The 21,924-nt window shown below is 31.1% G+C and overlaps 2 protein-coding genes across 3 annotated transcripts in view; one reads left to right on the top strand and one right to left on the bottom strand.

Annotated features, from left to right (window-relative positions):
* Positions 1-1,522, top strand: part of LOC126836062 (F-actin-monooxygenase Mical) — a 28,423-nt gene extending 26,901 nt beyond the window's left edge. The window contains exons 29-30 of one of the 2 annotated variants that reach the window (XR_007685269.1): positions 508-671; positions 737-1,522. Coding sequence is in view for 1 of the 2 variants with exons in the window: in XM_050569054.1 (XP_050425011.1) it covers positions 508-548 (41 nt within the window). In the remaining variant the exon portion in view is untranslated. Of the gene's footprint in view, positions 1-507 lie in introns of both variants that reach the window. The other variant, XM_050569054.1, reaches the window with a different exon arrangement.
* On the bottom strand, positions 1,256-15,514 carry LOC126836068 (SPARC-related modular calcium-binding protein 2). The gene is made up of 14 exons (XM_050569063.1): positions 15,210-15,514; positions 13,274-13,442; positions 7,414-7,582; positions 5,528-5,740; positions 5,388-5,438; positions 4,883-4,978; positions 3,573-3,815; positions 3,349-3,489; positions 3,187-3,267; positions 2,931-3,053; positions 1,954-2,131; positions 1,778-1,859; positions 1,524-1,704; positions 1,256-1,452 (listed from the first exon to the last, which is right to left on the bottom strand). Exons 2-14 carry the CDS (start codon positions 13,358-13,360, stop codon positions 1,379-1,381), a joined length of 1,719 nt encoding a protein of 572 aa, XP_050425020.1. The 5' UTR covers positions 13,361-13,442; positions 15,210-15,514; the 3' UTR covers positions 1,256-1,378.
* Positions 15,515-21,924: the final 6,410 nt, after the last annotated feature.

The raw sequence follows: 21,924 nt of genomic DNA, 5'->3' as shown, positions 1-21,924 counted from the left end.
GTAACTATCATTGTAAATTTGCTACTTCAAAGTCTTAAAGTAAAATTAAAACTTGGAAATAACTGAAGTACTGATTTACTTGAATGCATGACATGGTTAACTCATACAAAATTTGTAGTATAGTTTCTTCATTAAATGTTCCTCCACAAATTCCAATGGTAACTGACTGAACAACTTAAATTGACTCACAATGTTTGATCAAATAACATGGTAAGCTCAATATTTATACTTAATTAAAACATCAAACTTGATATATAAAAATGTAATATTATAACTTTGATTTATATAAAACCAATTATATTTTTTATGCCCACAAGTATACTCAACTTACCTGACCTGATATGATAATTATTAGCCCAGCAAAGTAAAAAATTAAAGTGTTTAAGAAAATAGAAGAACTGCAAACTATAAATATATATTTTCTGATTTAATAGAAACTATGCTTAATTTTAATTGATTTATAGCCTGAAAAGCATCAAAACTAAGTTATATTTTTCTGCGTTTCAGATAACGATTGGAGTAATATTTCGCTAACTCATCAGAATTAAACAAATGAATAATACAATTTTATTATTTATATATATTATTTACATATGTTGAATATAACATACTTCTGTTAAAATGAATGACAGAACCCCACTAACAGGAACTGTAGCTCACTTATTATTTAAGTATGTTCGTATAACAAATATTTATTTTGTATTTATTTTTATACTTGTTTCTTTTCTTTTTTTAGACTATGTATAACAAATTTAAGTAAGCTAATGTGTGATAGTTTTTCATTAACTAATGAGTCAAATTATAACCCCTTATAATGTTATTTAAGTAATAGAATCCCGAACCAAAGCTAACATTTTGTTTAATATTTTAATTACGTAACAATTTTATTTTATATAATCTGTGATATGTTTAGATGTATAACTCAATTGGGCCTTATATTTTTAAGAATTTATATATATATATATATCATGTCGTATGTAAATCCGAGTAACAAATGCTTAACAAATCAACATATTATTTCTTCTTACTTTTTTTTTAGTTTCGATTTTTCATTTAATTTTTTTTTTTCAATATAGTATTATAAAAGTTAAAACCATTATTTTGGAACTTTTCAATGTACACTATTATTATTGTAATAAAATATTTATTTTATTATAAACTAGTTTTATAAAAATCAAAATGTATAAATAAATATATATATGTATTATTAAACATAAATCAATAGTATTATTTTCTCAAAAAAATATGTTTAAAAAAAAAATAATATTAATAGTATTAATAGTCTAATGAAGCTGTTTGATACTTTTTAAAACAGTTTTAATAAATTAATTTTGTTCATATTTTTGTTTTTTTTTATTGGCGATGGTAGTAAAAATAATTAGTCATCGCCTTTGAGATAAGATTCTAGTGGATTAGGTCCTCTCCGTTTTGCCATTACTGTTGTGCTCGTGTCTGTGTACAAATAGCATATAGTTAATTTTAGATACGCTTATATGTTTAATAAACATGAGTTATTATTTTACCACTGGGTTGTGTTTGTGTTTGTACATGGTTGACGTTTAAGCAGTTAAGCCATTCTGTTAATCCTATTTTACTGTCACGGTTAACATCACAGTGTCGAGGTAATTTCTTTCCGCATCTTCTCAACTTGTTGTCGGCAGACATCTCTTCACGAAAACTTTTCCATTCCTTACGTTCCAAGACCTGTTGTATGATTTATATTTAGATTTTAGCCAACAAAATTACAAAGAAATATGTTAACAAAATTTTCAATTACCTTATTTTGATTTGTGTCGAGAGACTGGAAAATATCTGTTATCAAAGTTTCATAATCTTTAGAGTATGATGAATTATTTCGACTACAATTAAAATTTAAGATAACATTGAATATATGAATACTTATTATACTAATCAGAAATTATTAATGTCGTATGATCTGTACATTTTACTGACCCGTGTTTTTGTTTTAAATAATCCATGAGATCTTTTAGGAAAACATTTTTTTTGTGCTCCGGGCAGCCTTTCATGGGTCTAGTGATTACCGGTGTGCTATCACACTTCGGGTTGGAATCTTTGACAGAAGTTCCAGGTATTGGTTTTCCAGTATCTTCCTGGGCACACCAACAGTAACCTATAGGACGTATACAAAGTAATTTATATTTATTTCTAGGCAAAGCATTTGTTATTAATATAAAAATGATAAGCTTCGATCCGAATCTGTAGCTGATACAAATATTAAACATCGATAAAAATCATTGTAAAGGTAATAAGGCACTAAAAATACTATTTTAAGTATAGGGGGACCCGACGGATCTTTCCAAGACAGGTAGTTGGATTAGGAGACCGGGCTCCTTGGTTACGTTCCATCTAACTCGAGTATTCATAGGCCATGAGTGTTTCCAGGAGGAGAATAGCCTGGAGTCCACACTGTGTTTATTGTCATTACCCGATGGACACCATGGGACATATCGTGTTCAATTTCGAGCATTGTGCATATTGTAGGTAAGAAGTACACCAGCTGTTGGGAAGCGGAAGAACTTTTATAGGCCATAGGGTCCACCTAATGGAAGTATCTGATAAAGCCCGGGCAGCCATGGTGGGCATAATCGTGGACGCGAAAGCAAAATATGAAAAAGAACGGGAAACAACTACTAAGGGGGAAGGGTGGTATATAAGATTAATAATTGCAATTGTATAGCTGCGACATTCTCAATGTGAGCCCCTCCCCTGTCCGCAGGTGTAAAGGATATTTTACAGACAACTGTATTTATATCAATGTAATTAAACGACAGCCAATGAGGGGAAGTCGTGTGACCAACAATTCCTCTTTATTAGTTTTGTGTAAAAAAAAAAAGGTTTTGTAAAAACAATATCTTCTCAGCTCCGCATCAAAGCTAAAAACACAAATAGGAAATGCGAGTTTAGCTTACCAACAGATTTGTAGCATTGTACCCGTTTGTACCTGCCATCTGACGTACATTCCGGAATGTACTTGTGAGACGATGTCGATGGATCGTCTAAAGCTTCCTGTCTGTCCGTCAAACAATCATTAACTGAAAAAATGAACAAATTAGATTTGAATATAGCATTTGATCTACTCATGTCGACGAGCCAACCAGTAAGTATGTGTACTTGTATACACAGTAAAATAATAATTATTACTTAGTATATTAAGTATATTAATACCTTCAGCTTCTTCCTCTTGGTCTCCTTCAGCCATTAGACCCGGAAGACTGCCGCTAAGCGTGGCTACACTCTCTTGTAGAACTATACAGATAATATTAGTTTTTACTGACATTAGTAGGTATTTCTAACAATTACTTTGGCTGAGATGGTCTAGGTACTTACCGTCTTCGGGATCGGCTTCCTCGAGTCCAATTCCTTCCACTTTATCCTCGTAATCTTCTACCGGCGGCGAGGCCGTCGTAGTGGTTGTCGTCGTCGTGGAAGAAGTAGTTGTAGTCGTGGTCTTTTTGCCTAATGCTTCCACTGAAATACAAAACGGTTCAAGATTTTTTTTTCTCTCATACGAGCCAGTAGCCACCAAATATAATAGGTAGGTAATATCTTACCGTCTACCGACAGGCAGCTGGTCCATTCTACTTTCGACACTATGTTGTTATGGTCTGAGTCACACATGCGCACAAAAGTCCGAGAACATCTTTTGGGCCTAACCACTTTTCGGACTAGTCTCTTAAGTTCTCTGTACTCCAATTTGGTTAGATTATTATTTTTGTCTGTATCCATTTCACCGAATTTCCATTCCACCGCACGTTTGTCTAACACGTTAGGGTCCAACAGCGATCGGTCACTAGCTAAAACGGGAAACGTTGAAAAACTATTTAAGTGTATTTGAATGATTAGCAAAAACATGTAAGCAACGTTCTATAATGTTGGGGCTAAGAGTGGCAACTTACTTTTAGAGAGCCACCGGTAATCTTTAAAAATATGGTGATTCTAACACATTACTACTTTTATTTCTGATAATAATTTAAGGCTATAGACTAAAGAGTTTAGGTACATTTTATGTTCCTAAGTACAAGGTCGAACATTTCATATAAATGGATCTTTGAAGAAAATGCAGCCACTGGTTTAACCAAGGCAAGATGGTAGGACAGAGTGAAGAAGGTTGCAAATTCTAGGAGTAATGTCCGGAGAAAGAGTGGTAGGTTAGGTGATGAGACTGAGACAGATGAAAGGGGAGGAGTGGTTGTGACAAAGAATCCTAAATAGTCTGTATTTGAAGAGTGAATTTGTCAAACGTTCTAAATGCCAAAGTATAAAAATTGAACTTTTTAATTTGATTTATATTTTATCCATTACCGGAAACACTTAAGCATATTTAAGTGTTAAATAAGATTGTTTTTTTTTTATAAATAACTATTCCTCACTTGACAAATATACAAAAGTGTTTCCCGTAACGCCTGAAGTACAAATCATATTATTAAGTTCAATTTTTATACTTTGGCACTTCGAACGTTTGACAAATTCACTCTTCATTTAGCATTAGAAGAAGAAGAATTGTTATGATTATTATTGAGGGCAAGTACCATGTATTGGCCTGGTATGGAACTTGTCCAAAAAAAGCTCAGACTTATACATTGAGTATTATTAAAATTCAGAAAGTATAATATTAAGTTGAAATATTGGAGGCGGGGACTGAGAATTGTAAATCTGCTCATTGCTACGCTGTGGTCATTTTTAATAAAAAATTAACATTAATTTTGGACGAATTGCGATTATGGTAGATTTAAGTGAGCTCTTTCGTATATTTCAAACGTTTAAAGGAATTATTTTTTTATCAGTTATTAAAATTAGGTAATTGTGAAGCTATTTTTTTTTTTATAAAAAAACGTGCATTTACAACACATATAGAACTAACCACTAGCAAGTGATGTGTATTGTTCCCGGTTGTATTCAGTTTTGAATATCCGCACCAAATTGTTGACGAACGCGGCTTTATCATTTCTGCTACATTCTGAAAAAAACATTATTAATAAAAATATAGTTCAATTATACGAAGAGATAATATTCTTGTCGATCTAACAACAATTTAAAATATCGATGCATATATATTATATACTACAATATGTAACCTTGCTCTTATTGTCAGACCAAAAAAGTTGAACCATATTTTTTTCTTTAAGCACAACGCCGGTAACAGCGCTTATTATTACATTGTTTGTTGTTTTCAAAGTTCAAACGGACAACATTTTCTTGATAAAAAAAAGTATGACTACAGATTTTTAAGAAAATTGTATGTGTTATAGCCCCATTCTAGATCTACCCTGAGTAAAACTTTCAGACCTAAATCCCTAAAACTTTGCTTGAAAAACTCAAAGAGTGAATTGGCGAAAAAACTAAAACAATTTAACTGTATATTTTACCTCTTCTCAGATTATTTCCTTTTCTTGATGACGATCCTCTTCGCCATTTTCCTGTACAGAATAAAAATAATCAACGTTTGCTCATGGCTCGCCAGCAATATTTTATTTTATTTCTCAAAAACGATGTCGAAAATACAAACCTTTGCCTGCGTCGCATTTGGGTTTTTGGCCTCTGACAATGGTGTTGGGTACTACTTTGCCGGCGGGCGTCACGCACCAACAGTACCCTTCTTTTTTATGGCACTGGATCCGAAAATAAGTACCGTCCGCTTTACATCTAGGCACATACGAGTCGGGCGTTCTTGTCGGATCTACCGTTTTCATGGTCTGGTCGACCCAGCAGGGCTGCTTTTCTACACCACAACACTTGATATTAAGTCATAGTCTAAACGTGCAAAGCGCTAATATTTAAATAGTACGATCATTTGTATTGTCAACGATACAATATTAGTCCCAAATAATCTATGTCCCTAAACACAACATATACCTAGATCAAAACTTTACTAACTTAAAAAGTAAGTTCTTCGAGAAATGTCGAAAACTGCGATAGGAACAAAAAGTACCTGACTATCTCCATCTGTTAAAAAATAATTAAGTTATTGATAATTTTGTTTTGTTGGATCACGCAGCTTCGTTCGTAGAATCCGAATAAATGAATAATTGACACCCATACTCTAGGAATTCATATAGTTTTAATTTTGGTGTGCGATTTAGATATTATAGAAAATACAATAAACTTATTATTTCGCTGATAAAAATCATGTTAGGTTATACTTATAACCTAACATGATTTTTAGTAGTATGTACATATTATTCCAGTAAATATACAATATTATATGTTTATTAAACCTTAGAGGAGTTTGATCGTTAGGCAAGCGTGCTTTATTACATTTTTGTTATTATTAAATCATGCCATAATATACGGACGGACGTTTTGCTGTATTTATTTAATTCGGTCATTTTCGTCCAATCCATTGGCTCTACACATACTCATGCTATACGGTAGTCGGTAGACACAGGTGTCCAGCGGCCAGGTGGACGGGCATAACAAATAACCAATTTTACTATAAACAACCTATATGGTGAGTATGTGTGTGCGTACACCACCCCCTTTGAACGCGTGTAAGGTGGTCTGTGTGATGTTTGATGGTTTGGAGGGAAAAAAATGCAGCTGCACGTCCTCGCGTTCACAATCATTTTATTTATCACTACAAGAAAAACGCATATGAAACCCGAAATCAAATTAAACAATTTATGTATAATGTATATGACCACTGGTATACCCACAGCGTCCAATTTAGATTTTTTTTTTATTGTATCTATTTAAACCGAACCTTAGCTGAAAATTTTAAAAAAGAGTATCAATCTTTAAACTCCTCTCCAGCATTTGCTTAAAAAGTCAATTTTCCAAAAAAAAAACCTTTATAATATACAGTTTTTATATGAAACGGGGTCTAACAAAAATTAGGAATCTTGCGAATTATTTCGTTAATAAAAAAGACAAAAGTACGAAGAATTCTTGTAGGTTTTAGGTTAGCCTCGTGATATATTTTCTAGCAGAGTCGCCGAGCCAATGTAAAATTTCACGTAAGTTAGGTTAGGGTTATCACACAGTGATATGGGATAACAAATTAAAAGGGTCAAGCTATTTACAACTGTAGACTAAATCGCAAAATCACTTTTTAAGATGTTTACCAAACAGATTTCAAAAATATTTGTTTGTTATAAAGTTAAACATCTTCCCCTGTGGAGGCTAAAAGGTCGGATTTTTTTATTGTATTAGAAATGTTAATTTGAAATAGTTTTGATCGTCTGTAGATTTTTTAAACTAATTTTCGAATAACAATCTAAAATCGGTCTTTTAGCCTCCATTTACAAAGAAGTAAACTTTCCATTAATAAGAAGAAAAAAACAAAATTCATCCATCTAAAAAACACTGGTAAATGACATATATGCACAAGGTTTTTTTAAAGGTCACCGGAGGGTATCTTGGAAGGCAACTCGAATGATAGCTATTGTTTGTTACCTTTGCATCGTCCTCTGTGCTTAACGCGCAACAGCGAGTCGTTGAAGCATCGGACTCTGAGTAAAGCGCATCTATTTGGATAGCTCACGTTGTCGGTGCCACAAACAGGTCTTCTGGCCGCCCCTCTCTTCTTCTCACACCGTTCCACTCGACTTTTGCAGTCGAACTCCTGTGGAAAACACATGACATAATTTATTATAAAGCGAAAAAACATATAGTTGTTATTGTGTTATAAAAAGTACATAATAATATTGTATACTATCCATATGTTAATTAACAATTTAGGTACACATTGTACAAATATGGGCGCAAAAACCTCCTTAGTGCGTTACTTATGCGTTCTACGGGTCATACGTTTGTCCCATTAAATTACAGTAAGTGTAACTAATTTATAGTCATTTGTCACACCTTACAATTATTGTAATAGGATAAAAACGTCGAGAGCTAAAGCTTGCCGTGTCGACGGCTATTGTTTGTACGATTAGTTTTTATTACACTTAATAGTTTGCGAGTTACTTGAACTCGGAAGTTTCAATATTAATGTTTTGTAGTAATATGGTATACCTACTAGTTAGAACTTCAGAATAAGATAATGTAAAACGTCTTTTCAACAATATTATCTATATCGTTTTGTAAAATCAAAATCTTATTTAATCAGAGAATATCGATGAACTTTTTTTTCTTTCTGGTAAATGTATGTAGGCACCATAAAAATTATAGGTCCCACGCATTTCGTTAGATATCAGTTAGGTATTTGCTTACAACTCTGTCGGTCATTGACGTTAATATATAGGGTGATTCAAAAAGAATGAACGATTCCATGATCAAATATTTTGTAAGTAAATGTATGAATCAAAATGAGGGAGTGGCTGTTTGAAAGATTAGGTTTCTAAGTTTCAAATGGTTGCCACGTGACCGCACCAAATGCATCGGTCTCCTAAGGTATACGTTTTTTGTGCTGTATTCATTTTTCTTCAAAGGAAACTCTGTTACAGGGCTAAAGCAGTTTTTCATTTAAAAATGCTCTAACTGATAGGGTCCAGTGGGGAGGTGGAGGTGCCACATCTTGTTGTAAAATGTATTTATTTGAATCAGCTTTCATTAAAGGGAAGAGCCCTTTCGCAGCATATCCTCGATGGTTTGCCCTACAACAGAGTTTCCCTCGAAGAAAAATGGGCCATAAACCTTGTTGCAGGATACAGCACAGAAAAGGTTTCCTTAGGAGACCGATGCACCAGGTGCTGTCACGTGGCAACTATTTGAAACTTAGAAACCTAATCTTTCAAACAGCCACTCCCTCATTCTGATACATACATATACTTACAAAATATTTGATCATGGAATCGGTTCATTCTTTTTAAATCACCCTGTGTTGAGAACTAAACGGATTACGCTGACAACACCAATCGTTTTACAAGTATGAAAATATTTTAATATATTGTATTGTAAGTTCAAAAGAAGAAAAAAATGTATTCAAATTTAAAAACGACAAAAAGTAGTTAAAAATAATAATTAAAAATCGGTCATTTTAAATGATAAAATAACTATTAAATGATAAATATAATTATTATCCGAAACTGTAGGATTTTATTTTTCGAATACTCGATCAATATTTCAATATATATTTCTGGCGAAATGGTGTCGCGTCGAACAATTTCTTCTGCACATCGGTAAGTATACTTTGTATAGAAAATGGACATATGAGAATTTTGCCGGTACATTTATTTATAATATTATATAACATCGGTGGGAATAACGGACGTTAAACGTAAGAGAGAAGTGTAACCTAAACTTTATTAAATTTCGGAAAATAAAAAAAATATATATTCTAAACCCTTAAGGGGGGGGGGGGGGGGTAAAGTTAATTCGTGCAAAAAACGGTGAATTTTTGTGAATTTTTTTGACGACACAGTTAAAATCTATTTATTAAAACTAATGGTACATTAAAGTATAACATTCGAAGAATATTGTGTAATACTTTCATGTAGAAATATTACAAAATACGGCAATGGCAGCAATTATTCGGAAGCGCCTCGGAAAAAAGTAGAATTGCTGTGTCCCTCATAACTCGATGCTGGATCATCCGAAATTAAAAAAATCAAGTTCTTTCGTTAGATACTTGCCTTTCCCAGGGAACGCCGGGAGGTTTTTTGAAATTTCAATTTTTCACTTTTTGGGAACACTTTGAAGGGAAATACGCGATTTTTGCGTAAAAAATCGGCTAATTTGTTATTGTAAAATAAAAAATATTAACAAATTTGAAAAAAAATCTCCAGCGTTACCTCGTAAGTTATGTACAAAAATAGTGTTCAAAATTTCAAAAGGATCGGTTTAATAGTTTTGAAGTTATGAAGGTCACCGACTTTGAAAACGTGAGTTGTGGGGAAAACGCTTTAAAGTTAACGATAGTGCGCTCGGGCCGAGCAGCTATAAAATTCCGACAACTCATAACGTCGTCAATTTTGTTCCGATCGACTTGAAATTTTGACACAATATTCTTGAGATATTATGCATTCAGTAAACAAAAAAAAAAAATTTAAAAAAAAAATGTTTATACCATACCCCCCCCCCCTTAACACAGTAGGTATTTAATGATAATGTTATGACCAATTATAATTATTTTTTATGCGTACCTAAATTATGTAGATGAAATCTGTAGCAGGTAGCTACGCGTCTTTATGACCAGCTAATGGTGCAAAAAAAATTCCAGTTTCAACAAAAAAAGGCACTTAAGCACCTATACATTTATTATTAACTCAATACAATATGTATATATACCAATTGGATAACCGCCATGAGTTGCATGTCTACAATATAAATCCTATAAATTATTGCAAAATAATTTATTTACACTTATAAAACCTTTGCAAATACCTTCGTAATAAATGCGTAAATCATATATTATATATAATATATATATATTTATACCAGTAACATATGTTATGCGAACATGTTGTTCAGATAAGGTTCCTATCAGGTACGGGGTACCTACCACCACTATAGCACATGCAATTTTACTGGTCACGTTTGCTGTAAACTTTTGATAATAGTTATTTATCATATTATGTTTAGACTATTTTTAAACAGTTTTTCGGGTTCAAATTTCTCTATTGTATAAGCAGTTTTAAACCGTTTAGCAATTGTTTTCTTAAGCATTTTTTAGCATTAACTGTGTAATTTTAGAATTTTACTTATTAAAATTCTCTCTTAGGCCAAATGTATGGCCAGTCAATTTTTTTTTTGTTCTAAATTTAAATTAAATTAAATTTTAAATAATTGGGAAGTCGTGGGATTTTTAGGACACACTGTATTCTACATGTATAGGAAACGGTCTCGAACAGTGGTTGGGTTCTATTCCAAGAGCAAGATAATTTGTAGACATATACGCCTTGATGGTAGAGATGCTCTTTTCAAGGTCGCTCTGGTCAGACACAAGATTAGATCTCACAAAGGTTTCTATTGTCAATTTATTGGCCACCGCTCGCTGTAGTGTTGTATTTAGAGATCGGGCGGAGAATTATCGACGGTCATTGAAATGCTGAACAATCTTATATACACAATAACTTGGGATTTTTGTTTTTTTATTCCTAATATTCAGTCGTAATCTATACAATTTTATCTACTACGCTTTTTATTTAATGCATTTTGACAAGTTTTTGGGGGTTGTATGGATTTTTAACAAACAAACAGATCAATAATTTTGCTTATGGCACGAAATAATTATTTTATGGCAATAGAGCCGTTTTAAGAACTGAACTTTTTTAGTTAACACTAGACACTTGAAACCCACTCAAGCAACAAAGTTACTACTAAAAACCTTATTTTATAATAGCCATTAGTTATTACTTGTTTGTATATATTTTAGGTAAAATCATTACTCTATTAAATTATACCTATATTATTAATGTCATAACTACATAATACATCATTTTTTGTACGCATAATTGATGTTATTAACTTAATGTTTTAAACACGGACAAAATAATCTTGAATATATAAAGCGTATATTTTATCCTACATGTTTTTAACAAATAAGATTTGTAAAAAAAATTACTGTCTTCTTAAAGCTTAACGGCTAAAATTACAAGACATGGAACATGCTTTAGCCTGCTGGCTCCTGAATAGTGATTATTTCTGATCTTTAATCTCTTTGCGATTTATGATGGTAGTAATAGTATAGTATCATTTTTACCATATTACAGATTTTAGCATAATAATAATAGGGTCTATCTATACATATGGCGAGTATTAATTCAATTAACGTAATTAATAGAATTTGACAGTCTAATAAATGAAGTGTCCAAATATGCTAATACTTATTTTTTTTTAAAGATATATTCATAATAAGACCCATATTATAAACTCATATAAAACTTAACATCACAATATCATATTAATTGTAACATTTATTTAATATTAGGTTTTACGCATCATAACCTAACCCAGCCGAATGAGAAACCCTAATATGTTTTCATATTATTCGGAATACTGTAAATTTATCATGTAATTGAAACAGAAAAATAAAAAAAATTCTCATTGGGAAAATTTCGGTTATATGGATTCACAAACGGTTTTGATTTGGTTATATAGTTGACAAGCATTAATTTTAAGTGCCGAATTAGGACGCGTAATAGCTTAAATTGTCAAAAGGGGTACAAAAAAATATAATAATTCTATAGTTGGAGAATGTTATTAGGTACCAAATTCATTTGTGTACTGGTCGGTATATTATTTTATCATCAATTGGCAAGTGATTGTGAAGTCAAAAATCATTAATAAATCCAATAGTTTTTAACCAAACTTCGGAATTAATTCTAGTAAAAATTAAAATTTTTCTCTTAGAAGTTAAACTTATAAAATATGAATTTTATTATATGTTTTTCAGTTCTAAAATATTTTTGGGTTTTTAAAAAAAAAAGTCATCGAGTTATCCCTTTAGGAGCTATAATGAGTTACTAGTTAATCGTTAATTATTGGAAAAAAACCTATGAAAATAGATTTAACTATGTATAAAAACATTTTTTTTTTAAGTTCTGATGTATATGATAATAAACCAGTTTTAGAGTAAACTGTACAATTTTGGCGCAATGAATTCCGAACCCCTGAATTTTGAAATACCTACCTACATAATAATACATCATATAGTAGTATGTTTGGTAAACGTTACAGAGGCAACGCGATCGGGCGAATACTGTTAGGTTCGTGATATTAATTTTGACGGATTCCTTGAGAATAATCATTGGGAGTTTGTGAAACGAAAATAATGGTTTCTAATAAATAAGTCGACTGGCCAGGTGTGCCGATCGCATTGTGAAGTCAACCCTAGACTCGCCGGCACCGACATATAGGTTTTTTTTTGTACACGCTGCACACACACACACTATACGCGCAGAGTGTGTATTTTCTTTAGTTCGGTTTTATATGTATATATATTTATATATATATTATATCTGAAAAGGTGTTCGAGACACGCCCAACTAATATTAGTCGAGTGCACATACTATAAATGCACTCGACCTCATAAAAACTATTTCAAGACGTGCCAGACAATGTGCCGCCTGTAAACCAAGTGCCCGGGGGGTGGTTTTGCTCGGAGAACACGAATTCAATGAACGACCCGGTGTATTAATTTTCGTTGCCGCCATCGATTGCGGGCGCTAATTAACCCACATCGATTGCACAAAAACACGAATAATAACAATATAATATTATGTTGTTTCATAAAAAAAAAAAAAAAAAAAATGTATAACGCATAGGCTATTATGTGAGTATACTTTTCGACGACCCATTGCGGTAGGCGAAAAGCGACAAAAACAAAGTGAAATCAAATCTCCGCCGACTAATCCAGCCGCGGACTTACCTTGTTGGGCACTGGAGACGAAAAGAAGGCCGAGGCGCATAGCAACAGCATCCAAGGGATCAGACCGGCCGCCGAAAAGAAGTTCATGACGGCAACCGACGTGTCATTATTGTACTACCGCGTGACCGTAGTGTGTGTTGCGTGCGACATCATAGCTCGGGGCTCATGTCTGAACAAAATTGGATAGTTATTAGTGCAAGAGTGATGAAGAGTCGTGTATTAGTAGTTTTTAATTATTTCAATGATATTCGATTTAACGGTTATCGACGATAATATTGTGTTCTTGATCGTTAGACAACGACGACAGCCAAGGTAACTCGAAGAACATCGAACAATGCACATCACTCTGTCTATGCTTACACAGTTACTACCACAGGGTATATCCTATTAACCTATTTAAACTAATAGAAGTAGACGATAACCGGTGGGCATCGATAGGTACATATAACGATATATTATTGCTTTCGCCGATTCGGAAATGAATATGATATTTTTAATGCATTCGTATGACAATATCGCATGCGTTTGATCCGTTAACTGAAGAGATCCAAAAAGATACGAGTGATAATTTTATTCGAAAATTAGTTGTGATCGTACACTATTAACAGTCAATGATGTGCATTTGTCTGCCTAAATGTGTCTTGCAATTTTACTTCCATTTACTTTCATTTCTTAAAATACAATTCAAAATTTAAAAAAAAAGAAACTTTCACCTTCCACTCTAGAAGATCATGTAATGTTTTAAACTCTACGTCTAAAACGAACATTTCATTTCAGAAAGTTTACAAATTTTGACTAACATGTTAGCAATTCTAGCTTGATTTGTGTTTTGTAAAAGAAATAAGCTTTTATCAAATTTTGAAGCGTCAAATACCAGTAAGATATTATGTAATTACTCCAAAACACTTTTAAAAACCCGGCTTAATGATCAATATATCAAAACACACAATACAAATAGTCAGTGACATATTTAGAGGAAGGACTGCAGCCCTCACCGAAATTTCCGAAGTATACATTATAATTAATGACAGTGCAGTATTATATTGTTATTTAAGTAAAAACATAGTTAGCCCTCTTTTAAAATATCCTGACTATACCACTATATAATATACGTAGTAGTATATCTTATAAATATTAATTTTTTATAACTAATTAGGTGACATTTATAAAGTAATTCGTTTATATTTAATTTATAATTATTAAACGTACATAAGTGTTTAATCATGTTTAAGTTACCTTTTACTATTATGTAATTACAAAATTACCTATGTAAATTTATGTGTATACTTCTTTTAGCTGAAGATTAAAACTAAAAAAAAAATGTAAAACGCATGTTTAAAAAAAAAACACTTTAATAAATTTGCTTAACTATCGAAAACATGTGCTATAGTAATATATTATGAAGGTTGACCAAATGCAGTTTAAGTGAATAAATTATAAGAAATTATGCATAATCATTATCGATCTATAGGAAATATTATTAAGTATAAAAGTCTTGCTAAAATACAAGCCTCTTGTTTTCATGAGAGTACTATAGTTAATTATATTCACACCATGTGTACTTACTACAGCTTATACAGCTGCATAAACAAAGTGATGTGAATCAAAATGGTAAAACTTCTAAGTGATTTTAATAACATTGCACAGGAGAGCAAAAAATCATTTATAATTTCAATATGTTATGTTATAGAATATAGGCGATATTCATTAGTGATTTTACAATATTTTTTTCAAAAATAAATGGAGAGCTGTAAAACAAATATAGACATGAAGTCTTCTTCATTGGCAAATACTCTACGACCAAAAACTTTTACCCTTTTGTACGTATTATGTGCTTTAAATCTTAAAAATGTATATTAGTTGCTTGTACATTGAATACATTAAATGAAGAAAAAGTTGTGGTTAAAAATATACAGCAGCTTATTATATTACACACCTGATTAGTTTGAAGTTGGACTTTTACATTAGACAGACACATACACACTCACTCACACTTTGCACTTGTAAACGGTAAACGGTATTTTTTTTTGTGTACAAAAAACAAAATTACTAAGTCGGCTTAAATTGAAACGTTGGCTTGTTATGTGTTTATAATTGAATTCCAAAAAAAAAAAAAAAAAATTAAAGCACGCGAAACGGACGTCGGGTAAGCACTAAATGCGGTTTGGTTGGATGCCGTCGGTAGGTACCTATTCTCTAAATGTTTCCATACGACCGAACTGCGTGTACAACCGTATGCCACTGCCGCTGAACGGGTCTGTGGTGGCGAGCGGCGACGGCAGCGGCCACGATGACAGACCCGAATGGTATACATATATAATAATAATAATATTATTATTATTATTATTATTATTACTACTACTACTATTATGATATTCATATTATGGAAAAAGGTACACCGCGGTGGTGCGGCGAGCACATTTACGGGTACAGGCGTTTTTATAATATATACCGCCACCTCCAACTAGGTACACCGAATTTGTGTGCACCGACTACTCCCCACCCTCGCCCTCTACGGTCGGTAAAATCACTATTTAGGTACACTTATGCGTGTTCGAATAGGACTCTACCTATTTTTGCGCTTAAAATCAAAAAAATTCATTTTTGTATAATTTTATTTTTGGTCTGTTATTATTGTAATTAATGTTTTATATTATTTCTTGTTTTGGCGCCGATCGTAACGCCGCTTATTTTGATTCTTTTGCCCTGTTTTATAATATTATAATAATATACTCACATTATTATTATAATGTTGAACAGTTTTGACCCTTTTGCACGACCTCATTTTAACCTTAGATCGTTTACCACACGTCCCCACGGCCCACAGGTGACAGGTATAAATCGTAAAACTTACGTCTTGTATATTAAGCATATAATATATATCATTATAAAAATACAATACCGGCTTAAGGTGATTGTACGCAAGCGGTTTGTAAAGAGTAATACACATGGAAAAAAGTAATTTTATAAAAGATTGCCCATATCTTATATACCTTACGAGAAATCAAAGACAATAAACTAATTTCATGCGTCAATAATTGTAATACTCTCTTTATTCCAAGCTATCGTTTTAAGTAGTGGAATAATCAAGATTTGTCACCTAGAAGAATTCAATTAAGACATTCAAATACCAAAGTAGTACCTATTCGTTTGACGATGAATGACACGAGGACGTTGGTGTTTACTAAAAAATGGGAACCATCCGGAAAGAGTTATGATCTATGTAACCTCTGGCTATACCACTTATCTAAAGTGCTAATAACAAATTATAATTTTTCAATTGCCAATGCGTACCATGTGAATGTTTTTAAAGATCTTTCGAGTATATTCGAGAAATATTATTCAGAAAATGTAACGAAAAATAGCGACAACGCTAATAAATGAATTATAAACTATTAAGAATATACATTTTTAATAACATTTTTTTAACAAACTACCAATACTTAAACAATAATTTTTTTATTGTTAACCAATAAAATATAGTCTGTATAAGACTAATTTATTTCGGTAATTCTTATAAAAATAAAATATAATAGCGTTACATAATATTTTATTCCATACTTAATCAGTCACCCTAAACGCTTTACCTATATTTTAATAACTTTTTATCGAAATGTTTTACATATATTTAGAATTCTAATTTTTATTTGCTTGTATTATTTATATTGCTGTTAGTTTTTACATTTTGACGTACGTATTAGCACCAGAACGATTAATGTAGTGATGTCCGGTTTGGACATGGATCAAAAGCAGCTCTACCTGAACAGACGCAATTTAACTATTCGAGTTTTTTTCAATTGTTAATTTTATTCATTCCGTCGTTAGGATGCATTTTTTTCATACATAAGGCGAATTTATTGGATTTGGTGTTGTACGGCGAAAATAAAAACTGTGGCGCCAAACCAAACGTTAAAAACATGTCATTATTGTCACAGTTTATAATGGACAGCCGTGCCGGGTTATACTGCGTTTTGTAAAATGCAATTGAAGAAAAATACGAGATGTATACAAATTTCCATTTTGACCGTCGGTCGTCTAGACGAACCTAAAAATTTCTACGATTGACGACATTGAACCAAATACCATTCAACAATTTATACCTATCTTTCCACTATAATATACTATATTCACCATGGTATACAGCGTAGGTCAAGAAGATTTTACAGATTTACATAAACGCTTTTAAAAGAAGCATATATATAAAAGCCAAGTGTGTTCACGAACGTCTAGAAATTGTATTTTTTATTTTTTCTTCGGCTTCTTGGCGTATTAAATTATCATACTGGGAATTATATTATCATGAAATCCTAAAAATGTAGTATACGTATATAAAATAGCGATCCGCTTATATTTAACAAAATAGCACTAATTTTCATAGAAATTATTAATGTTTTTATTTTTTTTAAGATAATTTTTTTTTACAATGGTATAATATCAAAATATTTCCCATTTGTATTTCTATTTAAGAGCTCTAAAGGCTTTATAAATATTAAATGATCATATCATCTTTTTCTTAATTTTTTATACTCTACTAAAAATATTGTCTGGTTGAAACCCGTTTTAATTAATTACTTCTAAAGTTATTAGCACTTAATTATTAAAGCAAAATAATATTTTTATTAGTTATTCGCACTACTCCACCACACTTCCCCTTCTATCTAAAATTTTAAACGTGAATAACCGTTGTATTTATACAAAACTAGTTATCGACCAGTAAACATTATTGATTATTCTTGATTAAAAAAATTATCAAAATACATAGGGTTCTGTAAGCCTAAAAGTAATAAAATATAATGTATTTCTAAAATAATAATTAATAACAAATCAACAAAAAGTTGTTAAATAGAACATTTTCGATATATTGGCATCATTTAAAAAGGAAATTGTAAATTAAATAGTTCAAATTATAAGAAAGTTTTAGTTATTTAGATTTTAGTATTATCTAAATGCTTTATATTTTATTAATAACTAAACCAAATTAATTGTAATTAATTGAGAGTAGGCCCGACTAGGTCAAATTTGCCATATGCTAAATAAAATAAAATATAAATTAACTTTTTTTTTTAATTTTTCTAAAAAAAGAACAATAACAATAAAAAAAATGCACTTCATCTTTTGAACATATTTGGCGAATTGCCACACGCACTTGCCGTCGGACAAACATTCGCTGTGTTGACGTATAATATTTATAAGTGGATTCGACTGGTAGTACATTGTATTTTGTTTTCGCCTCGAGATATTCAGTACTTGACGACATTACATGAGATAAACAATTGAAAATACTACTGTTCAACGCAATAAATGGTTCTTAAAGAGTGTTTCTAAATTAAATAGCCATCATGTATTATTTCCTTTTTTCTTGCATACCGATTCAATATAATTATTGAGGTTTTATACGTTATTTTATTAGCCATCAATAAGTCAAAGTGAGTCATGATGGGGTATTATAAACTACATAATATATACCTACATAGCTGTCAAAGTCAAGTTTTATTTTATGTGACATGACGGAACATGGAAATCTAGAATAATTTTAAAAACTCAATCATTTTTTTTATTACTTATGAAATTATGAGACTTGCTTAAAATCTTCATAAAGATTAGCACTTATTTTTGAAATTGTGAATTTCCCTGATTAATAGTTTTCTTTTTTAATTGTAGGTTTTTTCAAGTCGATACCCATTCTAAATATTAACATTGTCGCAAACTAGCATTTGTTTGAAATATGCATGAATCCTTATTTCTGACAATTCTTAAATTAAAAAACATATACTTTATACAACACTATAAGTGTCCACAGGTATCTAATATACTGTGAGTTACTACATTTGCATAATATACCATCTACAGCCTGCCAAGGTCCACGTCAAAAGATTGGTCAAGTTATTTATTTGTTTTTACTTTTGTGCCTGAACGACTGAAACTACCATAATTTTTTCAGGCTTGGGACTAAGTAAGTATAAACATTTTATATTATGTATATTTTTTTTAAGTGATTTGGTTTCGTAGAAAATTCTATAACCTAAAATAAATCGTCTGTCTATAGCCATAATGACACTATCAGCATTAATAATTTAGATAGTCTAAATTCAGGACCTATTAAACTAAAACTGAGTTACCTAACTAAAATTTAAAAAGTATATTAAATAATTGTTTACATATTTTTAGGCGCAAAATCTTGATATTCATGCATTTATCATTAATATTTGAATATTTAATTAAGAAGCCAAAAACTGGAAGGGTGTGAGAGCATTTATCTCACAGCTTAGGTTTATGTGTAAAATAGTAGCCCTCCAACATTTTCTATGTATTTTCGCTAATGACTACTGGACCGATTTTCTTGCAACTTGGAATTTGGGTCTGAAAATTGTGCTGATGTTAGGGGTGCAGGCAAGTATGGTACCCAGCATGTACCTATAAAATATATTAAAAATAAATTAAAATCTGTAGTCACGTTTTTTTAACGAGGAAAATACTTAACACGATTATAAGCGCATTTAATGCCTAAATAGTGCTTATGTTTAAATTATTCTAGTTTGTATTCACTACTTTAGCTGTTATAAACAGAAGTATATATTTTTTTTAAGTGATTTTACCACTTAGAGTTATAATAATTACTAAGGACTTATAACATCCTATTTTTTTTGATACGAATGCGATTTTCGTTTATTTAACGATTTGGTTATAAGCGGAAGAGGTCTAACAGAACTCATATTCTAAATAAAAAAATAAGACTTTCTTATATAAGCGTATATTATATATTATGTATTTAGGTATTATATATTAATCGTTTGTGATTTTAAATGATTTCTTAATCATATGAAAATCTGTTGGTTGGATATCATTATAGATTTATATATTATGATCCAGCCATTCATCAAATTACGAAGAAAATTAATGACATTAGGCTCTTATTATACTGAGTTTAGTTCATATATTATTAATAATTTAAAATTGTATACAATTGAAAATATAGGACATATCTGCATTTTATATTTTTGGTACCAACGGTGTAAAAATTACATACTTAAACGGTATAATATATATATATTATACCGTTATAATATATATATATATATACTTGTAAAAACAGAACAAAAATATAAAATGAAATAATTTTTAAAAAACTTTTAATATATTAGAAGTTAACATAATAATAATACATACATATTTTATTAGGTATCAAAAAAAGTGAGCTGATATCTAACAAGCAAAAATCTTGAATATGTAGCCAATATAAAAAATAATGCCAAGCATACCAAAAATAAATTTTAAAATTGTTTACACTTAACAATTCCACGTATGTATGTAAAAATGCTAATGCTACGTAAAATGAGTATAGGAGAGACAATTTCTACGATATAATGACGGAGAACCGAAAACTATATAGGTTAGGCACTCATCATTATTACATACTAAATAATATTTATTAAAACCTAATTAAAGTTATAGGGCTAAGTTAAAAGACCATATAAGCAATCTAAGTCATATATTTTTAGCCTTTTTAATATTATATTTATAGCCTCTTAAGAATTATCGTACAACGTGATGATGCGACGAGGCTTAAACTATGGATATTAGATTTAACTTTACCTACTTGTTATTAGATGCACTTTGGGATTCTTCAATCTGGTCGCCACATTGATTTAATTTTCCATGGGTTTATGTAGGTGCTAAGAATCTCTCTTTAAAAAACGGAACATTCATTTTTAGACTTGTGTGTTATTTGTGAACGGAGACGATATGTTTTATCTTATTTCTTGATATTGGCGCAACTCTTAAACTTCCTCTTATATACTTTATACTTATTCCATATTCTATACAGCTTAGCTATCCCATGACTCATACATCTGTCTCAACATTCTTTTTTCAGGTACCAATGTTCATCACTCTGTACGTCTTTAGTAAGTTTATCCTTTACTAATGAACACAATTATAGGCATAATGGTGACCCTTGATAAAAACCTTCTCTCGCCTGTTTCGCTACACATACTCTTAACACTATAGTCTTTAATTTATATGTATATTATGAAATAATTTAGGTATAATAATTTATAATATTTTAAGCTAATTTATTAAATTTTACCAGTTGTAAAAACGATTTTTTAAGTTAATTGAACTCCTTACTAATTTCTATAATATTACATAATATACTACTATTTCTAAAGTAATATAGAAGCTAAAAATAAAAGGTCGTCGCCCGCCCCGGTATTTTGCAGTTAAAGACGCAATTGGGTAGAATATCAAAATTATTTTTATTTTAAATGAGCGAAACCTAGTTAAATAAAACTGTATGAAATGTCACTGACAAAAGTGTGGGATTTAACACAATTAAAACTCATTGCGTATTTTAATTATTGGTCACCTCAATTAGAGATTTTGCCAGATGTTAACAGATCGATGATGTTGATGCATTTGAGTGTTAGTAGTTTGTAAACGATTTGTATGCATTTCACCGTGACCGCGACTATTGAAATTTTTTCCCGGGATTAGATCGTGTGTCAGCACATTATTACACATATGCTTAGATCGTAATAATAATAATAGTACGACCTAATGTACTACAGGCATAAGTAACTACAGGAGACGTACGCTCGCGACGGTATTATGCAACTACCACGTGTAGGTAATTACGTTGTTGTCATCTTCGT

Source organism: Adelges cooleyi, unplaced genomic scaffold (genome assembly GCF_023614345.1).
Source record: "Adelges cooleyi isolate 19-005CV unplaced genomic scaffold, UGA_ACOO_1.1 ACOO_flye_CR_arks_rails_tigmint_CR_PRNA_23, whole genome shotgun sequence".
Lineage (NCBI taxonomy): Eukaryota > Metazoa > Arthropoda > Insecta > Hemiptera > Adelgidae > Adelges > Adelges cooleyi.
This window is presented reverse-complemented; position numbering and strand designations above follow the sequence as displayed.

Bases quoted from the DNA above. Each gene is read 5' to 3' on its own strand.
- LOC126836068 (XM_050569063.1), bottom strand. From the start codon at position 13,360: ATGAACTTCTTTTCGGCGGCCGGTCTGATCCCTTGGATGCTGTTGCTA. The intron at 3,816-4,882 runs GTTAGTTCTATA...TTCCCGTTTTAG, and splicing joins ATACACATCACTTGCTAGTG to CTAGTGACCGATCGCTGTTG. The intron at 1,705-1,777 runs GTAATTGAAAAT...ATCATACAACAG, and splicing joins TCGACACAAATCAAAATAAG to GTCTTGGAACGTAAGGAATG.